General features: G+C 51.1%; 1 protein-coding gene across 1 annotated transcript in view; it reads left to right on the top strand.

The window, feature by feature from the left end:
- Cdh22 (cadherin 22) overlaps positions 1–22935 on the top strand; it is a 141196-nt gene that overhangs the window by 75435 nt on the left and 42826 nt on the right. The window contains exon 4 of the mRNA XM_004663892.2: positions 14938–15057. Coding sequence (XP_004663949.2) covers positions 14938–15057 — 120 coding nt within the window. The remainder of the gene's footprint in view (positions 1–14937; positions 15058–22935) is intronic.

The raw sequence follows: 22935 nt of genomic DNA, 5'->3' as shown, positions 1-22935 counted from the left end.
CCTTTAATCCCAGCACCTGGGAGGCAGAGGTAGGAGGATCACCGTGAGTTCGAGGCCACCCTGAGACTACATAGTAAATTCCAGGAGAGCCTGAGCTAGAGTGAGACCCTACCTCGAAAAAAACAAAACCAAAATCAAAACCAAAAAAAGTATATTCTGACTAGGCTGACTAGGGAAGACAGGCAGTAATAAATAAATTCTTGTCCCCGTAAGGTCTCTCTGAGCCAGTGAGAGTGAAAGAATAAAGTGAAGATGCGCCTTGTGGGAAGAGCAGAGGGTGCAGACTGTGCCCAGGCGCTGGGGTTGGCTTGCTCCGAGGGCACTGGATCTTGCAGCTGTCTACACAGAGGCCCCGGGCTTGGCCTCTTATGCTGAGCAAGCTGGGCGGGGGGTGGGGAGCTCTATTCAGAGGAATGGGAGGATCTGGCTTAGTTTTAACAAGATCTCAGTGCCATTCCATGAAGGACAGACAGGCCCAGGGAGGTTAACGGCAGGAGCTGGTTTCCTTGAAGGAGGCTATCACATCTCCCCAGAGCATAGTGGTGATGCCACCCAAGATGGTGCCGGCCGGGCGGGGGGTGGGCATGGAAATAATTCCAGCTAGTGGATGTATTCTTTAAAATTTATGTTATTTTCATTTATCTGCAAGCAGAGAGAAAGGAAGAGAGAACAAGGAAAAGAGAGAATGGGCCTGCCAGGGCCTCCAGCCACTGCAAATAAACTCCATATACATGTGCCCCCTTGTACATCTTGCTTTAAGTGGGTACTGGGGAATCGAACCCCAGTTGTTAGACTCTGTAGGCAAATGCCTTAACTGCGGAGCCATCTCGCCAGCCCCTAGTGAATGTGTTTTGAAAGACAGAGCTGAAGGCACCTGATAACGGACTGGAGAAGGGAGCCATGCAAGGATGACTGTTGGGATTTCGACCTGAGCGCTGAACTAGACGGAATATGAAACAGGAAAGTATAAAAATTCTGAGCCAGGAGGAGCAGAACTGAGAGATGAAGGGAGACTGTGAGTTTGGTTTCAGGCATACTAAGTTGGAAAAGCTCACTTGGCAGAGATATCTAAATAGTTGAAATAAATTTGGTGGGGAAGCTCTGGGCTAGAGGGATTGACAGAAGGTTATCAGTGGCACAGATCCAGGGAATTCCAGAGCCACCAAGCACTTAGAAATGAATTGTGCAGATGGGGAAACTAGAGTTCAGACATGCAGTGATGTGTCCAAGGTCGCCAGCAAGCCGGAGGCAGACCGAGTCTCTAACTTCCCACGTCCAGCTGCCCTGGCTCTGGCCCAAGAAGACATGGTTCTGTCCACCTTTGCCCCAAACTGGCATTCATGCTTCTCTCTCTCTCTTTGTCTCTGTGTGAGAGATGTGCATGTGTGCACATGTGCTCATATATGTTTAGGTGCACATGTATGTGTGTGTGTAGGCCAGGAGACAGCTTCAGATGTTATCCACAGAAATGCCATCCTTTTGCAAGTGGGCCTTTTCGTGACAGGGCCTTGCCTTGACCAATTATGCTAGACTGGCTGTCCAGCAAGGCCTAGGGAGTCCCTGTTTCCACCTCTCCAGGCTGGGTGTGCAGGAGCACCCCACCTCACCCAGAATTTTTATGTGACTACTGAAGATCACTCTCAAGTCCTTATGCTTATATGTCAAGCATTTTACCCATTGAGATATCTCCCTTGCTTCCTGATCTTTGCACTTTTGCCCACAAGATGCCAGAAAGGTGGAGAAAGCTAATGCCAAAGAAGAAAGCCAGGGCCACTTTGGAAGCTGGTAGCTGACAAAACCTTTACAGAGCTCTGCCCACTGCAGTGCTAAGAATGGCTAGGCCCAGGGCTCAAGGGAGGGGCATCCCACACCCACCACCTCACTCTCACCTGACTCTGGGGTCAGGACCAGCATCGGCATCCCTTTGAGCAGATGGGAACATCAAGAGCTAGAGAGAAGAAAAGATGCCCCCAGGGTCGCACAGGAAGTCAGATAGAGCTGACTGCTGGCTTGGCATTCCAGGCCTCTGGAGTGGCAGAGTTCTTTCACAGATGGGAGAGGGGCGAAGGCTCATCCCAGATCCCACACAGTGTAGGAGGAATTGACCCAAGTCCCAGTCTGGCCTCCCATTCCTCTTCCAGAGCTCACACTGCACTCTGAAAGAGGGAGGCCGGGTGACTCACTTTGGACAACCCAGGAAACCCAGGAGGGGCGTGCGGGGGGGCGGGAAGAGGCAGAAATTCAATTAGTTTATTTCATTTGAGCAACTTTTTGAAGGAGAGGAGCCCCGACACCACCGGGTGCTGGCGTAGACTCTGGGCGGCTTTTGAAAATCAGTCACAATTACTTCTCCTCCAGATCCAGGCTACGCAGGGCGGGGCGACAAGCAGGGAGGATCGGGCATCTTCGGAGATCAGAGGGAGCAGGACGCAGCTTGGGACATGAAAGGCTGCGGCGCTCGCAAATTAAACCACTCAGAGCTTAAAAGGGAAGGGAAGTGCTCGGGGCCACAGATGAGCCACACTTCTGAGGAGGGGCACGCCAGCCACGCAGAGCCTAATGCGGAGAGACATCCTGAGTTGACAGCTGGTCAGCCAGGCACATACATGACCTTGGGCAAGTCTCAGTTCTCCCGCAGGCTCCCTGTTTTCTGTTGTGCGTTCAGAGGGTTTCCTCGTGCTGCAATACTTACTGATACCTACGATGTGCTAGGCTCTGTTGTAATCACTGGATCCTCCAGAGGCCTGCATACCATACCAGGGAGAGGACAGAGAAGAAAGCAGCGAACGTGTAACACCCAGTGCTATGATGTGGTGTAGAATAGGGGCTAGAAAGTAACTTTAGGGGTGTTGTATTATCTCCGCCAGGATTTGGGGAAAATCCTCTCTCATGTAGTATAGTTGGTATGTGTGTGTGTGAGAGAGAGAGAGAGAGAAAGAGAGACACGTATAGTTTATGTGTATGAACACGTCCTGTACATAGCCGTGCGGAGGCTGTAGGAAAACCTCAGGTGTGCTCCTGTATCCCTCTTCCACATTATTATTTCCTTGGACCTGGAGCTCACCATGCTGTTTTTGTTTTGTTTTTGTCTGGTCATGCTGTCTGACCACTGAGCTGTCCTCAGCACTGCCGTTGCAGGTATGCATGGCCACACCTGGCCTTAAAAAAATTTTAAGCTGGGCATGGTGGCACATGCCTTTAATCCCAGAACTTGGGAGGCAGAGGTAGGAGGATCGCCATGAGTTTGAGACCACCCTGAGACTACATAGTTAATTCCAAATCAGCCTGGACCAGAGTGAGACCCTACCTCGAAAGACAAACAAAAGAAAATTATTCATTAATGAGAGAGAGAGAGAATGGGTTGCCAGGGCCTCTAGTCAATGCAAATGAACTTCAGACCCATGCGCCACTTTGTACATCTGGCTTTATATGGGTACTGGAAAATTAAACTCTGGTCCTTAGGCGTTGCAGGTCAAGTGTCTTAACTGCTGAGCCGGCTCCCCAGGTCCAAATCTTTTTTTATGCAAATGTTGGATCATGCATGGAAGGAAGGGAACCAAGGACTTATAGGAAACAAGGTTCTCCAAACTTCATTGTGTACTCAAATTACCTGGAGATGCTGCTGGTATAGGGGACTGCACTTGGAGGACCGCCATGTTCAAAGAATATTCCAGGCACAGGGAATGGTGAATGCAAGGGCCCCAGGCCACATTTGAAGATTGGTGGAAAAGGAAGGAGCGAGGGAATGCCTGGATACTGGGTACCTCACACAGGCCTTGGGCAGCCAATGGAAGGCTTTCAGTAGAACCCTAGTGAGAAGAGAGCAGAGGCACATGATCCCATGCATAGTTTAAAGAATGATGGGGCATCTGTGTTGGCAATAGACCATGGGGGTGAAGGAGGGAAAAGGGGAGGTGAGAACGGAGGAGTCTCAGACCAGAGGTAGTGGGAAGAGAAGGGTACTAGATGTGTGCCAAAGGCAGAGCCCCTAGGACAGGATGTTGGGAGAGAGAAACAGAACCCCTGGTGGAATGGGTTGATGGAGCAGCCATGGCACTGGGGAACGAGCTTGCAGAAAGAGGAGCCTGTTCTCCAGCAGGTTCGAATGAGCTATCAGGGGACACTGGTATCAAGGGGTCACCTGGCTCTGAAAATTCCCGCAGAGAGGTGCGACTGGGGACACATCAGCTGAGGGAGGGACTTAAAGCTGGGCACTACGTGAAACCAGCAAGGGCTGTGGCAGAGAAGCCCTGGCCTGGGTGATCTTTTGACATAGGTGGCCTGTGCCTCCCCTTGTGTCCCAACCTGACCCAGAGATGTGAGGGTTCCACAGGGCTCCCGGGCCTGGCTTCACTCTCTCAATTCTTCTCCTGCTTCTGCTTCTTCCTCTTCTTTTTTGGTGTGTGGTGTACGTGTGTCATATGTGTGCTAGTATGTATACCAGGTGCTCATGTGAGTGGGGCCCAGAGGAGGACGCTGGATATCTTTTACTCTTCCTTCAAATTTCTGAGACAGTCACTGATGATGCAGCTCCCCATTTTTTTTTTTTTTAGTTAGATCAGCTGAGCAGCAATCCTCCTGTCTCCACTCCCTTCAGTGCTGGGGTTACAAGAATGTGTGGCTAGGGTTGGAGCTCAGGGTCTCATGCTTGGGCAGCAAGTGCTCTTAGCCCCTGAGAACCTCCCCGGGCCACTCTCCTGGTTATTAAGGCAACCATGTTCAGGACACTGTGCTTGGAGCCTCAATTCAATCCATATGTATTAGTCACTGCTTTATTCTGGGCACTGCAGATAAGTAACTGGGTGGAATCTACCAGTGTTTATTAGAGCCCATTGTATGCAAGGCGGCCAGTGTCCTTGGCTCTGTGGGCCAGCAAAGATGAGTCACTCAAGGAAGTAGTGAGCTTTTGTCAGCACCTACTCATATTGAGACCCACAGACAGAGAAACAAGTTGCTATTTTGGACTCCATAAAGTAGTGCCTAATTCATTCATTAATTAATTAACTAATTAACTTGAAAGGGGGAAAAAAGGGGAAGGAGAGAATGGGTGTTCCAGGACCTCTTGCCACCGCAGATGAACTCCAGACCCATGCACCCGCTCTGTGCATCTGCCTTTGCGTAGGTACTGAGGAATCGAACCCAGGCAGGCAGGCTTCGCAAATAAGAGCCTTTAACCACTGAGCAACCTCCCCAGCCCCTATTCATTTCTTTATTGCATGTGTATGTGTGTGTGGCGAGCATGTATATGCAGGTGTGCACTTGCGTGCAAGTATGTGGGATGCCCAGAAGTTGACATGTTTTCTTCAGTCTCTCTCCACTACATTTGCTGAGGCAGAATCTATCTCCCACTTGAACCCCGAGCTCACAAATTCAGCTAGCCAGCTTGCCCTCGGGATTCTCTGTCTCCTTCTCCCAAGTGCTGGGGTAACAGGCGGGTTGCCATGCTCAGCTGGCATTTCTTGTGGGTGCTTGCAATCCAACCCCCATGCTTGCACAGCAAGTGCATCATCCGCTGTTCCATCTCCCCGCCCCCACCCCGCCTTAGTGTCTGCCTTGCATGTTGCTAGGTATGTGGGGCACAGAGATACACCAGACACTTCGGTCCCCGACTTCAGAGGGACAGTGCGTCAGTTTCTCCTGCTCCGAAGCTGATCAATTGGTAGTGACTGAGGAATAGAACGTCTCGATCAAGCTCAGCAGAATTGAATGCCAGGATGGATTAGTGATGTCTTCTGTGAGCAAAGGCTGGGAAACGTGGTAGCAGCACAGCCATAGTGATGGCATTGGGGGAATGATGGGATTGGGTTTCGGTGGACTGTGGAAGGAAGCACACGGCCCTGACATAGCCCTGTTCGCATGTATTCCAACTCCCCAGTGAATGCATCTCTAATGGCTGGAGAAAGCTTGTTTTGCAGTGCAGCCTGCTCTTCTCGGGACATTCACTAAATAATAGCTATCAAGCCACGCTGCTGTCAAAGAGTGATTTCCCTTTATCCTCGCAATCCCAGGGAATAAACAGGACTGGTATTACTGTCCTCATTTTGCCAATGAGGAAACAAATACAATGAGAGATAAAGTGACTTGCCTGTGGTCCTGCAGGAAGGGCTGGGGCCAGAAGTAGACCCTGACTTAGAGCTGGATCCCAAGCTGCTAGGCTCAGCACTCCTGTCTGTCTTTGAGAGAATAGTTTTCACCTTCTCTTGCCCAGGTCTCGGCAGCCTGGAAACCACTTTCACATTTCCAATCTTATCTTACCCAGCCAGGGACTCTCCGGACAGGTCGAGTGCTGACATCCCCACTTTACAGCTGAGGAAACTGAGGCTGAAGACCAGAAGGGAAATGAAAGTGGGAGAGCATACTGTCTGATTCCTAGATCCAGGGCTTGAGGGGGTGGTGGCAGAGAGGAAAGGAGGAAGGCAGGAAGTAGGGTGGTCCCCAAAGGTCTCATTTGCGGAGTGTGGCAGCAAGCTGGAAGCCTCCAATTGTCCCATCCACAGCCAGAGAGAGTGTGGCTCAGCAGCCCTTGGGCCCAAGCGAGGAATCAATTGCTGGCCTCTGCAGAGACAACTTCTAAAGATGTTTTTAATTAAAGTCCAGGAAGATCTATACGTGCAATATCTCCTTGCCTAGCAACGGCACTGGCTCTCACTCCCCTGGTCGGGGAGACGGGACAGGAGGTTTCTAGCCGAGAGTGGTGGCAGAGAGGAGCAGAGGCCCGGGTCCTGGAGAACTGGCCCTGAGGCCCAGGTAATCTGGGCCAGGACATGCCCGTACTCTGTCTTTCCCCATCAATAAGCTGATGAGCAAATGCAAGTGCTGTCTTTACGCCAGGGACGTAGTGCTGGGGGCAAAGGTGATGAAACCGCCACCTTGTCCTCAGGGGTCTGGACTTAGAAGGAGCCTTGTAGTTGTTGAGTGGGTGAGTGGAGCTGAATTTTAAGTAAGAAAGTACGCTTTCTGCCAGTGGCAGGAGATTGCTATTGCTGACAACGTCGCTGTCCCGAACAAACAAGGTCACCAGACTACAGAACAGAGGGCCTTGTGTGAATGTCAAAAGGACAGACGAGCTTGTGGGTTTCAGTGGGGGTGGAAAGAAAGCCTTTTTCTGAGGGGACATGTCAGATCTCTTCCCCACGCCCCGACACACACACTCAGGGGTTGCCTGGATGGGCAATCCTGTAGCTCGGAGCCACAGGAAAGTTAGATTGAGGGGAGGCTATTCAGATACTCTGCGAAACAGCCCCTCACCTCTTGGAGGAAGACTTCACCTTTCCACCCCTCGTCTCTCCTACTGACCCTGCTTGCTGTGTGCTGTCTCTGTTCCGTTTTCTCTGTTTCCATGAGTTTAGCTTCCTACTTTTCCTATTTCCACCTCTTTTAAAAAAAAAAAAATTTTTGTTACTTTTTATTTATTTATTTGAGAGCAACAGACAGAGAGAGAAAGAAGCAGATAGAGAGAGAGAGAGAGAATGGATGCTCCAGGGCCTCCAGCCACTGGACTCCAGACGTGTGCGCCCCCTTGTGCATCTGGCTAACGTGGGTCCTGGAGAATAGAGCCTCGAACCGAGGTCCTTAGGCTTCACAGGCAAGGGCTTAACTGCTAAGCCATCTCTTCAGCCCTCACCTCTTTTTTTTTTTTTTTTTTTTTGTCTCACTCTCTGCTCTACTTTCTGTCCCTCGCATCTCCACCCCGACCCACTTTCTTGCCCCTTCTCTCTGTGTCACCTCCCATGTGGCTCATCTCTGGACCTGCCTCCTCCCCTGTCCTAAGGCCCCCCCACTCCTGAGTTGCCTCTTTCTCCCGCATCCCCTGTGGGTCATTCATCTATATTAGACCGCCCTAGCTGGGCGGCCGGAAGCAAGGTCAGGTCTAGCGAGCCCACATTGTAAGTGATGATGGGAGAGGGAACCGGTTGAGCGGGGGAAGAGTTGGAGAAGGGGCTTGTTTCGTACGTAATCTGAGTGTTCCCAGAGACTCGACAAGTGGTTGTTAATTTTTAATCGAAAGTATTCCACGAGGAGCTAGCAGCAGCAGGGAGTGAGATTCAGTTTTTACAAATGTTTGAGAAGCTAAATGTGGGCCCAGGGTACCCCTGGGCCCGGCGGGGTAGCAGAGAAGGGAGGGGAGAGGGCGGATGGTAATAATTATAAACATTTTCATAATAATGAGACTTGGTCACCAAGGATGAGGAATCTTATTTTCCAAAGTGCTTCATCTCTTTCGTCTCATTAAGGGGTCTCCTACACCCGGGGTATATGAGGGATAAAGTGTTATCTGTACTTTACAGAAGGAGAACTGAGAGGCTGACCAGCTCCCAGCTGTGTGTGTGTGGCAGGGAGGCAGTCCTGAAGCCACACACAGGACCCAGGAAAGGGCCAGAATGAGAATTTAAGTCTGCGTGCTGAATCACCCCCTCCTGGAGCCTGCTGGGCTCCAGTTTTACTTCACAGATAGCCAGAGCTAAGGGACAGGCCAGAACATATGTTCCAGTTCTGCTCCAGATGAATGAATCAGATGAGGGGCAAACAAACCCCCTCCCTCTGCTGCTGGTGCCCAGCAGTCCCTGCTCAGAATCAAGATTCACAGCCCTAGTGCCTGCTGGCCATGAAAAGAATGGGGAATGAGCCAGGCATAGTGGCACACACCTTTTTACCCCAGCACTCTGTGGGCCAAGGTAGGAGGATCTCTGTGAGTTTGAGGCCAACCTAAGACTACCTAGTGAATTCCAGGTCAACCTGAGCTAGAGCAAGACCCTACCTTGAAAAACCAAAAAAAGAAAGAAAGGAAGGAAGGGGATGAGCTCCCATCATCTCTAAATCTCTAATCCTCATAGCATCTTGGGAAATGGACCAGACAGAGGAGACTTGCCTAAGGGCGCGAGGTGAGGATGTACTGGGATTTGATCCCAGGTCTGTGACACCGGAACCTACTTGGTCTCCCTGGAAGAGTGAAAGGTGTCACCTCTTTTGGTGGTCCCACTTTTCATGCTGACCTAAACTGGGGGGGGAGCTCCAGTGGCCTGGAGGCACAAGACAGGCTTGCTCAGTGCATCTAGGAGGACGACATGCTGTGTAGACAGAGACCTAGGTTGGAATCTTTTCCTATTGCCCACTAAAGACATGAGTCTCCATGACTTTGTTTCCTTATTAGTTTAGTAAGGGGCCAGGTCCATGCTGCGCCCTTCCTAGCCCAGGAGGCATGTTAGAGTCTCTGGAGGGCTTGTGAAAATGTCACTACCTGGGCTCCACCCCGAGAGCCCTGTGTAATTGGTCGGGGACAGGGCTGAGCATTAGTTTTATTTTAAAGCTCCCGGAGGATTGTAGTGTGTAGTCAGGTTGAGCACCATGGATTCTGTGCTCTCCAGGGACCAGCCTTTCCATATTTAACATTCTGCATGGATCCCTGGGCCCTGAGATCCTGTTTACCCAAGAATCAGCTAGGCAGCCCTTCCCACTCCAGCCCTGAGTTAGGCTGTTAGGCGGCACTTGGCAGACGGGCGGGAGTGGGCACCTTGGGCAGCATCCCTCCCACCAACCATTCTCAACCCTACATCTGCAAGGCTGGGCTTGGAGCACCTGCCCTGGGTTCCGGCCCTTCCTCTCATCTCCCCTCCTTTCTCCTTTCCCCGAGTCTAACCTCCTTCACCAGTCCATCTACTTCGATTCCAGTCAACCTCCTTCTATCCCTAAGGCAGAACATATGTGGGCACTGACATCGGATCCACCTGGGTTTAAATGGGCTTAGCCAGGTACTGCCCTTTGTGCTGAACACGGAAATCTAACAGTGATCTCATGACAAGTCCAACTTTTAATCTTGTTTCATCAATGGAGAAATTGAGGCATAAAGAGGTTTGTTACTTCACTCAGCCTGTTTCTTCAGCTGTAAAGTGGAAATGTTGTCATCATTGCTGAGGTTTGTTGATTTTTTTTACATATTTAATTTAATTATTTGCCAGCAGAGAGAGACAGAGAGAATGGGTGCACCAGGGCATTTAGCCACTGAAAATGGACTCCAGATGCATGTGCCACTTTGTGCATCTGGCTTTATGTTGGTACCGGGGAATCGAACCTGGTACCTTGGGCTTTTCAAGCACACACCTTAACTGCTGAGCCATCTCTCTGGCCCTCAGTTGTTGTTGCTGTTGCTGTTGCTGTTTTCAAGGTAGGATCTCACTCTAGCCCAGCTTGACCTGGAATTCACTCTGTAATCTCAGGGTGACCTCAAATTCATGGCAATCCTCCTACCTCTGCCTCCCGAGTGCTGGGATTAAAGGCGTGCGCCACTACACCCAGCTAGCTTTTGTTTTGTTTTTTGTTTGTTGTTTGGTTTTTCGAGGTAGGGTCCCACTCTAGCCCAGGCTGACCCAGAATTCACTATGTAGTCTCAGACTTGCCTCAAACGCACAGTGATCCTCCTACCTCTGCCTCCCCAGTGCTGGGATTAAAGGCATGTGCCACCACATCTGGCTTTGTTTTATTTTATTTTTTTAATATTTTTATTTACTTATTTGAGAGACAGATACAGAAACAGGCAGGGAGAGAGAGAGAAAGAATGTCAGGACCTCCAGCCACTGCAAACAAACTCCAGATGCATATGCCCCCTCTGCGTATGGCTTATATGGGTCCTGGGGAATTGAATCTGGATCCATAGTCTTCCTAGGCAAGCACCTCAACTGCTAAGCCATCTCTCCAGCACTGCTTTGTTTTTTTTTTTTAAATATATTTTTTTAATTATTTATTTATTTATTTGAGAGCGACAGACACAGAGAGAAAGACAGATAGAGGGAGAGAGAGAGAATGGGCGCGCCAGGGCTTCCAGCCTCTGCAAACGAACTCCAGACGCGTGTGCCCCCTTGTGCATCTGGCTAACGTGGGACCTGGGGAACCGAGCCTCGAACCGGGGTCCTTAGGCTTCACAGGCAAGCGCTTAACCACTAAGCCATCTCTCCAGCCCTGCCTTGTTTTATTTTTGAGGCAGATTCTCACTCTGTAGCCCAGACTAGCTTGGAACTCAGCTCAGTCCTATTTCAGCCTCTTAGGTGCTAGGATAAAAGGCATGAGCCATCGTGCCTGGCTTTGTTGTTTGTTGAGGCAAGATCTCACTCTGTAGCCTGGGTGGGCCTGGAACTCACTATGCAGGCTGGCCTCGAACCCATGGCAGTCCTGCTGTGTCAGTCTGCTAGGCACTGGGATTGTAGGTGTAAGCCACCCTGTCTGGCTCTGGAAATCACAGATCTGATTACAAGGCTTTGTGGTGTAAATTCCATGAGGTAATATATGTGAAGGACTTCATAGTTTCATTGTCTAGCAGGAAGTAGGTACTCAATAAGTGGAATATGTTATCATTGCTATTGAAAAATAATATATAATCATGGATTTCAGCTCATGAGAACCACGCATGGATTTTTCAGAAGTTTTGTGGGCCAGTTGACATCATGTTGATGGCTTGATACTGAGCCACAGGGAAGTGTTTATACAAATGCTGCCCAGCAGGTGTCTTTCCCCCTTGATCTGGGTGAAGAGGTCAGAATGGGCATGGTGGCATGATGCTCTGAGATGCATCCTGCCAAGGCTGTGCGAGTTGACTCAGGAGGATGACCCCGCACGGTCTCACGGTGACCTTGAGCCTAGCACCTTGTCACCTGCCAGACCTGGGATGCTTCTGACCAGTAGAAAAGGGGTGTGTGGCCTGAGAAAAGTGTATTTTTTTTCAAGACTTGGAGGAGCCCTGGTGAATCACTGACCCTTCACCATCCCCACGTGTCGGCATTAACTGTAATGGCTGCAATAAAGAATCCTGGATTGGGGAAATGATTCCAGCATCCCCGAGGGAGTCCCTGGGCTGCAGCCAGGGAGAGAGGGAGCGAGCTCAGCCACGCCCCTGGGGAGTCACTCAGCTCGTCATTGTGGTTGCCCGTGGGGTGGAGGGAGCAGGCAGGGGAGAGACTCTGCCTCATGACAGTGACAACAGCCACCATTTATCGAGCACCCAGCAGCACGAGCCTGGTGCCTTGTGCATCTTCTCGCCTTTCAGCCGGGAGCCTGGCCTGCGCAGCTGTATACAGTATGCGGGGCCTCCTGGGAACAGCCACCTGCGTTTATTGGGCTTGCGCTGAGCTGGGTGCTGTCCTTGGTGCTGCTGAACCAAAACCGATTTGAATTCTCAGCATGCTCTTGGGAGCTTGGCAATGCTGTCACTCAAATGAGGATGTTGAGGCACAGAGGAGTTTATGACCTGTCTAAGGTCAAAGTTCTGATAAGTGCAGTGCCATCAATGATTGTGGGTCAGCATACCAGGCCACTGTCCCCAAAGTCACTGTGTTTGAGTGAACACTGGTACCCAGAAGGACTTTAACACTGCAGTCCTGTGTCCAAATCCCACCATGTCCTCTGCCTGCACCCTCAGTCAGGTGTATTGCATCTGGCCCATGTCTAGAGGCCCACTGTGCACCTCTAAGATGATACAAGAATTCTAGATGATAGGTTTAAGAGGCTGACCATGCCAGATGTGTAATGGCTGATCAGTAGGAGCTCTTGGGTGGGAGCCTAAGGACCCAGATTTGATTCCCCAGGACCCACACAAGCCAGATGCACAAGGTAGTGCATGCGCCTGGAGTTCATTTGCAGTGGCTAGAAGCCCTGGCATGCCTATTCTCTTTCTCTCTCTCTCCCTCTTTCTCTGTCTCTGTCTCTCTCTCTCACACACAAACACACACACACACAAATAAATAAATAAAATATTTTTTAAAAATAAAAAAGGTGGCTGGAGAGATGGCTTAGAGGTTAAGGCATTTGCCCGCAAAGCCAAAGGATCTGGGTCGATTCCCCAGGACCCACGTAGGCCAGATGCACAAGGTGGCGCATGCATCTGGAGTTTGTTTGCAGTGGCTGGAGGCTCTGGTGTACCCATTCTCTCTCTCTACCTCTCGCTCTTTCTCAGATACAAAAAATATATTTTAAAAATAGAAAAAAATAAATATTTTTTTAAAAAATTAAAAAGGAGTCAGGTGTGGTGGCACATGCCTTTAATTCCAGCACTTGGGAGGCAGAGGTAGGAGGATTGCCATGGGTTCAAGGCCATCCTGAGACTACATAGTGAATTCCAGGTCAGCCTGGGCTAGAGTGAAACCCTACCTCAAACAAACAAACAAACAAACAAAAAGGGCTGGAGAGATGACTTAGTGGTTAAGGCATTTGCCTGTGAAGCCTAAGAACCCAGGTTCAATTCCCCAGTACCCACATAAGCCAGAGATACACAAGGTAGTGCATGCGTCTGCATCTGGAGTTCATTTGCAGAGGCTGAAGTGGAGGCCCTGGGTGAGCCTATTGTCTCTCTCTCTCTCTCTCTCTCTCTCTCTCTCTCTCTCTCTCTCTCTCAAATAAACAAATGAAATAAAACAAAAAAATTTTAAGACTCTTTTAAAATAAATAAAATAGGAGTTCTTTCCTGTCCTTCCTCTGCAACAGGGACCTTGTCGTTGGTCCTGACTAGGAGACCCGTGGGCACTGGAGTCACAGAGGGGGCTTGCCCTCCCTGTGCTGCTTCTCAGGGCAACTCGGGCATGGAGCTGGAGCTGCCAAAAGAGGCGCATTGCAGGCCCAGCTTGGGAGGCTCTGGCTGGGAGGAGGACCCAGAGAGGGAAATGAGAAATGCAAAGGAGTGAAAAATAAATACATGTGTCTGTCTGGAATGATCGAGGGCCCCGGGCTGGAGGCGGGAGAGGCGGGCAGCAGGCTGGGCTTAGCAGAATTGCTGCAGTGGCACTTCCAGACTCACTCATTAGCCAAGCAGTGAACTGGCCTCACCTCCCAGCATGCCATCTGCTGGCCCAGAGAGCCCAGCCCAAGCCCACAAGCGCCCCACCCAACACCCTCAGGGGCCCCAATTAGAGGCATCTCCTGAAAATGGGGTCTCAGTCTACTCCCCTTTGGATCAGGTCCTGAGCCCCCCCCCCCCGCCCAAAGTCCCCTTAGATCTTGAGCTTCTCCCTTTCCTTTCTGGAAATTTCTGATGGTCCTCCCGTCTGCCTCCTCCCCCGCTGGTCCAGCCTCACGTCCCAAGCCCTGCTTTCGTCAAATTGAACATGATGTCAAATTAGAGCCATCTCTGGGACAGGCCGGGAGAAGCTCCCAGTTTAATGAGGCAGCGTCGAAAATCAATAACTTAATTGCCGCTGTTTGATGGACTTTTATCCAATTTATACTCTCCCCAGTAGCCTACGTGCGGAGCATGAGAAGTGTGCGTGCGTGTGTGTGCGTGTGTGTGTGTGTGTGTGTGTGTGTGTGTCGGGGGGGCGGTAATGTATGAGCACTAGCGGGAAGGGCAATGGGGCACGGGGCCCACAGCTAACTGCCTTCCCAAGGCAAATAAGTCACAGCTGTTCTCCTGCCCAGGGGCTGCAGGACCCCTGTGAACTTAGTCACCCCCTTCGCTCTCCCCTACTGCTGTGCTGGGGAGGGCCAGGGAGGCAGAGTCTATAAGGAGTCCAGAGGGGCTGAAGTGGGTAAGATCCCCCAGAGGTTTGCTTTCTAGTCAGTCCCAGCTCTGACTGTACCCCTTAACTGGGTGATAATTAGTGTCCTCCTTCCCCTACCACCTCTAGGGACAACACGAAGCCAGGCTATGCTGGGAGTTTCAAATCTACCCTCTCATTCACCTTGCTGACCAAAGACTGAAATCTGGTCCATTTTTCTGGAGGGAAAACTAAGATTCTCTTGGCAACGTTCAGCTGGGACGCAAGGGAGATTTAAACCCAGACGTGATTCTGTGGCCATCTGTGCCCCTAGGAAGGCCCTGGGTCAGGAAGAGGGCTGGGTGGCTGGTTGATAGTTCCCTGGGTCCCCAGAGGATCTCCTCTTTTAGTTTTCTGGGGTGGGGAGGGAACGGTGCACAGTAGCTCCACATGACCACTGTGTCGCTTGGTCCCCTGGGTCCAGGCACGTCCGTGATGCAGGTGATGGCCTCGGATGCGGATGACCCCACGTATGGCAGCAGCGCCCGACTGGTGTACAGTGTGCTGGACGGCGAGCATCACTTCACCGTGGACCCCAAGACCGGTGAGAGGCGGGGCTGGGTCATGGGGTGGAGCCAGAGGAGCGAAGTCGGCGGTGGAGGGGGTGAAGGGAGAGCAGATGGACATCCCCAGACCACTAAGCTAGCTGACCCAGCAGCACTGAGGCATCTCGGAGCATGCACACGGGCAGCTGTCCTGAGTGCTAAACAACTCCAGGGTGGCAGGAGAGTGGGCGGCCGGGCAGGAAGAAGGAGTGCAGAACAGAAAAAAGTGGGGGTGGGAGCCTCTCCCAGCCTGCCCCAGAGATGGCTCTAATTTGACATCGCATTCAATTTAGTCAAAGTATGGCTTGGAAGGTGAGGCTGGACCAGTGGGGGAGGAGGCAGGTGGAGGGGCCATCAGAAACTTCCAGAAAGGAAGCTCCTGCAAGACTAGGCAGGAGGCTGTCAGCACCCTATGAGGACCTCAGAGGTCTGAACCAAGCACCCGTTTGTCCTTGGAACTAGAGACTGAGGAGGGCGTGTCTGTAGCCCTTATGGGTCACAAATGTGTTTGGGAAGAAAGGCCTTTTATCTGTGCAAGCTCTGTTGGCAAGATGGTTGTAGAAGATCTCATGGAAAGATGAGGGACACTGGAGTGCCAGCTTGGAAGGGTGGTTTTTGTTTGCCTACTCTCCTCACACATGCGCTCATACCCACACACCACCAAGCAATGGTGCAGCACCCACAGTCCCCAATCCCAACTCCAACTTTATTCACTCTGAGCTGAGCCCTTGGGAGAGAGCTGGGGAAGACAGAACACAAGGGCTGGGGCCCAGGGGATGAGGTGGCTCACCCAAGATCACAGAGCTGCGAGACCTGTGGCTTCTCATGGGGTGCTCTCTCTGTCCCTGGAACAGGGGGAAGGTGAGACATCAGACACCTCAGGGCCATTGTGGGGCTCACAGGCCTGCAAGGGTGGGGCCATTTAGGATTGAAAGCTTCCCGGTGGCAACAGCAGTCATCATCAGAGGATTAGATGGGGCGATCATGGAAGACACCTCAGGCAAAGCGTACGGGGCAGGCAGAAGTTGGGCATAGAGAAACACCTGTGGCAGACGACGTGGCCCTGGCTGGCTGGGCTGCGAAACTCCAACCTTTTTCTGAGAATGGTGTTTGGGAGGGCTGAGGGAGGGGAGAGGTGACGGATTTGCTTCTGATTTTTGCTCATGTGTTTGTTTGGTTGTTTGAGGGGGGAAGGGGAGGACTCCAATCTATGAACCCAGTTATGATTGTGTTCTCTTGCACATAATATCCTCATTATTCTTCCCTCCCTGCAAAAGTAATACACTTCAGAAAACATTCAAACATTAAGGAAATGTTACAAAGAAAGTACATCCCCCTCCCTGTCCCCAGTCACTGCGACCTCCAAGGGAGCCACTCTGTGCCTCCAGCCCGGGAGACCTTGGACTCGTTCACTTCAAGAGTATTAAGTCGTTTTGAAAACAGATAGTACACCTCAAAGTTCAAAATGCAGGAAGTTCAAATGAGTATTTAGTGGCAATTCTTCACCCTATTCAGTCCTCAAGCCACCTTGTCTGAGTCCCCAAGGCAACCAATGTAATTTTCTTGTGAATCTTTGTATTCTATGCATGTAGGAGAAAATAAGCACCTGTATTTGTCTTGTCTTTTTACAGGGATGGTAGCTATAAACACACACTGTACACATAGCTTGCTGGTTTTGCTTAATAATACATCTTGAAGATTATTCCGTATCAGTCCATAAAGAGCTTCCTCATTCTTTTATTTAATGCTTGTTATGGATACACTAAAATTCATTTCACTCGTGCCCTCTTGATGGACACTTACGGACTTCCCAGTCATCCGCAGCAGCGAACACTGCTACAGTGAATAACCTGGTACATACATCACTCTGCTCACATGAGCGTTATCTTCAGGGTCGTTTACAGGAAGCGGAAGAGCTGGGAGAGCGCGTGCATTTGGAATTGCGACAGATAATGGCGAAAGGTACCAGATTACACTCCTGTGCCCAAGAATCACAGTGCCCAGTTCCCCTCCTCCTCACCAACACTATGTGTTCATTGATGACTTCTAAGCAGGGAAGTGACATGCTCAGGTTTTCATTTTAACAAGATCCCTTGGGCAGCTGCTATAGAATTTGGCTCAGCGGCAAGACTTGGAGGCAGAGAGGCCTCAGAGCCCAGGTGCCCAGTGTAGAGCCTCCGAGGACAGAAGCCACAAGCCTGAACTCTTCCCCGACACCCGCTTAGACACCTTGAGTCACCTGGTTAGTTAGGAGGTCCAAGTTGATGGATTGGGAAGGAGGGCGTGTTGACGTGCTAAGGACAAAGAACGGGGATGCATTGAGATCCCTTGGCCAGACCCAAACCCCCAAGTGATGAGTTCCTATTTCTTCTCTTGCTACCCCTCCCCCAGAAACAGGAGGAAGGAGGAAGCTACCCAGCAGCAGAATTAACCAGTGTGCTATAGGGTCTAGCATTAGTCGTGTTGGCTGGTTTTATGATAAAGGGAAAAGAAACTTCTAGAACTTCCAGCAGTTCACCTGAAATAGGGACATGGAGTTCAGAGAATGGCTGGGCTCTTTGAGCTTTGCTTTCCCTGTGCTCAGGAAGAATGGCAGTGATCGCCACATATGACTCTGTGGAGGTCCATGCTAGCTTTCACTCCATTCAGCTGCCCATTGAGTGGCTACTGTGTGCGTGGCTGCGTTCCACACATGAGGAGGACGGCAGTGAGCATATCCAAGATTGTGCTCCTGGAGCTTTGATAGAAGAAAGGAACAGAGAAGATGTGCTCATGGTGAGCCCATGCATAATGCCCAGCAGCAGGGAGTGCGAGCCAGGAACGAGAAGCAGGATAAGGGGAGAGGAGTTAAATGAAATTAGGGCAAGATTTTGGAAAGGTAACCTTGGAGTGGAAACATAGATGAAGTTGGGGGGGGGGGGCGGGACACAAGGATTCCTGGGCACAAAAACCAAGGCCAAGGGGACAGAATGTGTTTGACATGCTCAGCTCAGCCCTTGGTAGAAGAGGATGGTAGCGATGACACCGTCATCCGCGTAGCCGGTGAGGTGGGAGCCTTAGAGTGGATGTGCTTTCAGGAGGAGAGGAAGAGAAAGAGAGAAGTCCGGTGATAGGCTCGTGTCTAGGAGCCCAGCACACGGAATGTTGAGCCGGAGGATGGGCTGTCAGGAGTTTGACGGAGCTCAAGCGACACAGTGAGTTATAGGCCAGCCTGAGCTATAAAGACCATGACAAACACAGACACGCACACGCATGAGAGAGAGAAGATATATGAGAAGGGTCAGAGATAAGTCTTGGGAGGTATCAGAGATGGACAGATGAAAGAAAGGTCAGGCCCTTGAACTTGTTTTCTGAGGTGCATCCCCCACTGCAGAAGTTAGGGTGGTGGCAAGTGGAAGGTTCGAGATTCCCAGGGAGAGCCAAGACAGTCCCCAAGAATCCAGAAAGAGACCACCATGCAAGTGGGTGGAGGAGTGCAAGTGGGGATCCCTATGGTTACGGTCCTCAGCTTCTGGGCCTAAAAAGGTCATCCCTGACACTCCCCCCAAAATGTGCCCGATCTTCCCTCCATACCCCCCAAGCATCCCTGCCAGAGACACCCTGGTACCATTTCCCGCCCCGGCTCCATGACTTCAGCCAGGAATATATTCCGCTGCTGCGGGTCTATATTTAGCCACCGCTCTGAGGTACAGTCTGTTCTGGCTGTGCAGATCCCAGGGAGCAGAGCCGGAACGGGGCCGGTGAGGAAGGAAGGTGTGAGGCAGGGCACCATGAGGCCTAAGTGCCAGAGGAGGAATTAACTTGTGTGTTTTAAAGGCCAGCCCTGCCATCAACACCCCCTGCCCCAACAAGGATGACAGGGATGGCATTTGCAGGCTAATGAGGCATCATGCAGGCTCCAGGGCCCCTTGTGTGACATCTGGAGGGGACAGCATGGGTGATGAGGACAACATCTGGAGCTAGGGACAAGGGGTGAAGACACAGGATATAATTGGCAGCCCACCACCACCCCAGCAGGAATTGACAGACTACCTCAGAAGATGTTAAGGACTCTGCTCTAGCCAGGCGTGGTGCTTCCTGCCTGTAATTCCCAGCAGGCCACCCCTGTCTCAAACACAGAGAAACAAAACAGAGGACCGTGGCTGAGGTCTGAGGAGGTGGCTCAGGCAGTAAGGTGCTTTTCCCACAAGCAGGAGCTGCGTTTGATCCCGCAGAACCTGTATAAAACACTGGGCATGGTGGCACGCGACTGTAATCCCTGCATTGCTAGCTAACCAATCTAGTGTAGTGGGTGAGCCCCGGGCCAAGGAGAGATGCTGTCACAAAAAGAGGTGAACAACGCAACACCCAAAGTTGTCATCTAGCCTCCCTGCAGACAGACAGACAGACACACACACACACACACATGAAAGATGTCTGCTGAAGATTCTTACCTGGGTCATTGAACCAGGAGGGGATGAGACTACCATTACTGAGCACCTGTTGTATGCCAGGTCCGGGGGTCAGGGTGGTGAACCAGACTCTGCTTGTGCCCTCATGGAGTTGTCATTGTAACAGAGAGGCTGGAAGCAAACGGGCCTCTGCCCCAGGCTGAGGGAGGCAGAGGGCACATGCAGCCATACAGTGAGTCCAAGTGCCATCTGGGCATTTTGTGCCCAGCTCTTTAGATGTGTTGATGAAAAGGCCAGCCTGGATCTGTCTCTGTGGGGCTTGTTCGCGGGGAGGCCCAGCACAGGGCCGGAGCACAGACATCTGGCAGCGGCTGCTGGAAGCGTCATCTCTCCGCTAAGCCTCGGCAGCCTACGAGCAGGCATCCACGTTCACAGTATGGGAAACAGGCTCAGATGGCCTCAAGGACACGCCCAAGGTCAGATGGGCATGTAAATGGTGGACTGACAGCAGGAGCCCATGTCTGTTTGACCAGAGTTACCCTTTTCATCCTGATCACAGCCCACTCTGTGTGTCCCTGGCAAGTGTCGAATGAGTGAACTTGTAGAGCCAGAAAGTTTGAAGAACAACTTTTTAATATATATATTTTACTTATTTATTTGAAATACAGAAAGAGGCATATATATTTATATATGTGTATGTATATATAGATAGAGAGAGAGAGAGAAAATGAGCACACCAGGCCTCTAGCCACTGCAAACGAACTCCAGACACACGTGCCACCTTGTGCATCTGGCTTATGTGGGTACTGGGGAAACAAACTCAGGTCCTTAAGGTTCACAGGCAAGCACCTTGACGGCTAAGCCATCTATCCAGCCCCTCAAGAACGGCTTTGTGGACTGATTTGAGATGTCTGTATCCCTGGATCTCCCCCTGCCAACCCCCCGCCCTCCAGCAGTTTAACAGTCTCTCATACACTTCTCCCCGCATCTGGAGGTAGAGAAAGCACAGGATAGTTTGGACAAGACAGCACCAATGGCTCCTAGCCCTGTGCACTGCCGCTTGGTGTAACTGTCCCTTGGTCTCTGAGGGGGATTGATCCCGAGACCCCTGCAGGCACAGAAAGGATGCTGCGGTGCCTTGCGTGCCCCGGCCTGCTACTTGCCTGGAACCCGCACACATCCTCCTTACTTACGTCATCTCACCTACCGACAATACCCATACAAAGCAAATGTTGGGAAATAGTTGTCAAACTCTATTGTTCAGGGAATAATGACACACAAAAATGTCTATACGTGTTGGTACAGACATAATTTTTTTTTTCCCCCTGAACATTTCTGATCTGCATTTGGCTTGAACTGCACATACAAAACCCGCAGCTGCAGAGAGCCCTGGTTTTGCCATTCCCGTCCTTTGAATCTGAGCTGACCCGTGGTTTGCTTTGGCCAATAGGATGTGACAGAAGGATGTTATGCAAATTCTGAGATTAGACCTTAAGGGACCTTGCAATTTTCACTTGTGCTCTCCTAGAACGTAATCCTGAGACCTCATGTCAGGAAGCCAGCCAGCTCGAGCACGACAGAGTCCACCTGTCCCAGCTGACAGCTTGGAGGTGTGAGCGAGACCACTGAGCCTAGCTAAACAAAAACTGTATGAAGCCGGGCGTGGTGGCGCACAACGTTAGTCCCAGCACTTGGGAGGCAGAAGTGGGAGGATCGCCATGAGTTCGAGGCCACCCTAAGACTACATAGTGAATTCCAAGTCAGCTCTGAGCTAGAACAAGACCCTACCTCAGAACCCACCTCCCCCCCCCCGAAAAAAAAAAACTGTATGAGTGAGCCCAGACCAAGACAGCCCAGAACGGCCCTGCTCACCAGATTTCTGCCCCAAACTTAGTAGCTTAATCCAGAAGATACGTTCTGTGTCATAGCTCTGTGGTTGGACCGTCCTTTCATGGAGGTCACTCGCAGCTGTGATGTCCCTGGAAGCTGACTCGGCTGGGGACATGTGGCACACTGGGCTTCCGCCTTTATGACCTTCCACCCTGAGCATCTTCAAAGCACGAGGCCTCAGAACTCCAAGAGAACACATCCTGACACACCAGGGCTCATCAGGCCTCAGCTTTGTCACACCTGCTGATGTCCTCTAAGCCAGAGCAGGTCACATGCCCAAGGCAAGGCTCAGGGTGGGAGGGGCTGATCCAAGGTTGTGAGCGCTGAAAGCTATCACCATAGCAACCTTGCATGCTGTGTGACTCAGGACAGGATCCAGAGGCAGCCCTGGTGCCCACTCCAGATACGCCCAGAGAGCTCTGACCCCCACACTGCATAAGACACCGTGGCCAGTTTCCAAGAGAGGAGAGTTTCCACTTTCTGATCTAGAGTCTCTCTAGATCAGAAAGTGACCAGAACAGCAGACAGGCCAGCCACCATGGGGCTGTTCTCCTTGCCAGGAGGGAGCCAGACCTCTCCTCCAATCTTTCCTCAGTATTGTGGATGTTGAACTTTTCCATTCACAGTGGCCCCAAATCCTGACCCAAGATCACCACATTCAGGCATACTGGTATACATCTGTAATCCCAGCATGTAGGAGGTTAGAAGCAGGACCAGGAGTTCAAGGTCATCCTTGACTACACATCAAGTTTGAGGCCAACCTAAGTTACATGAGACCCTGCCCAAGATAGAAATAAACTAAAGTAAAATAAAGGGTTATTTTGTTTGTTTGGTTTGGGGTTTTGTTTTGTTTTATTTTTAAAGGTAGGTATTGCTCTAGCCCAGGCTGATCTGGAATTCATCTCAGGCTGGCCTAGAACTCACAGCGATCCTCCTACCTCAGCCTCCCAAATGCTGGGATCAAAGACACGCTCTACCACATCCAGAAAAATAAAAACACTTGAAGTCAGCTCTCTTTCCTGCCTTCCCACCTGGGAACTTAATCTCTGGCCTGATGGCCACCAAACCAGTCTGTCACCTGCTGTCTTCTCCCTCTTTCCCTCCCTGTGTTCATGTAAGTCACTCGTCATGCCTCTGATGAGCTCGCCCATGTTTCTTCTCTTCTTTCATTCTTGCTTTCTTTCTTACACTTCTCTGAGTCTACCCCTGCCCCACCCCTTCCCTTCTCTCTTTCTTTTTGTCTCGAGAGGTGTAGCAGTTACCTTCTCAAACACTTGACCAGAACCAGTTGATGGAAGGAAGGGGCTGATTTTTAGCTTACAGTTTCAAGGGGAAGGCCTCCTCACGGCAGAGACAGCGCTGTAAGAGTCACGCCTCCACGGCAGTAGGGAGAAAGTATGGTTAGTGAGTTAAGTGCAACAAGCAGGGCTGGGTGGTGACATCCCAAGGCCCACTCCCTGGTGACACACCTCCTCCAGCAAGGCTCCACCAGCTGGGGGTTAAGTATGAGGCTCAATCAGGCTTGTACGAGGCTATGGTGGGTGCCCAAATCTCCACTAGAAGTGTCCCCGTTCTCTTCCCTCTCTTTCACCTTTC

The sequence above is a fragment of the Jaculus jaculus genome, chromosome 8 (genome assembly GCF_020740685.1).
Source record: "Jaculus jaculus isolate mJacJac1 chromosome 8, mJacJac1.mat.Y.cur, whole genome shotgun sequence".
NCBI lineage: Eukaryota > Metazoa > Chordata > Mammalia > Rodentia > Dipodidae > Jaculus > Jaculus jaculus.
This window is presented reverse-complemented; position numbering and strand designations above follow the sequence as displayed.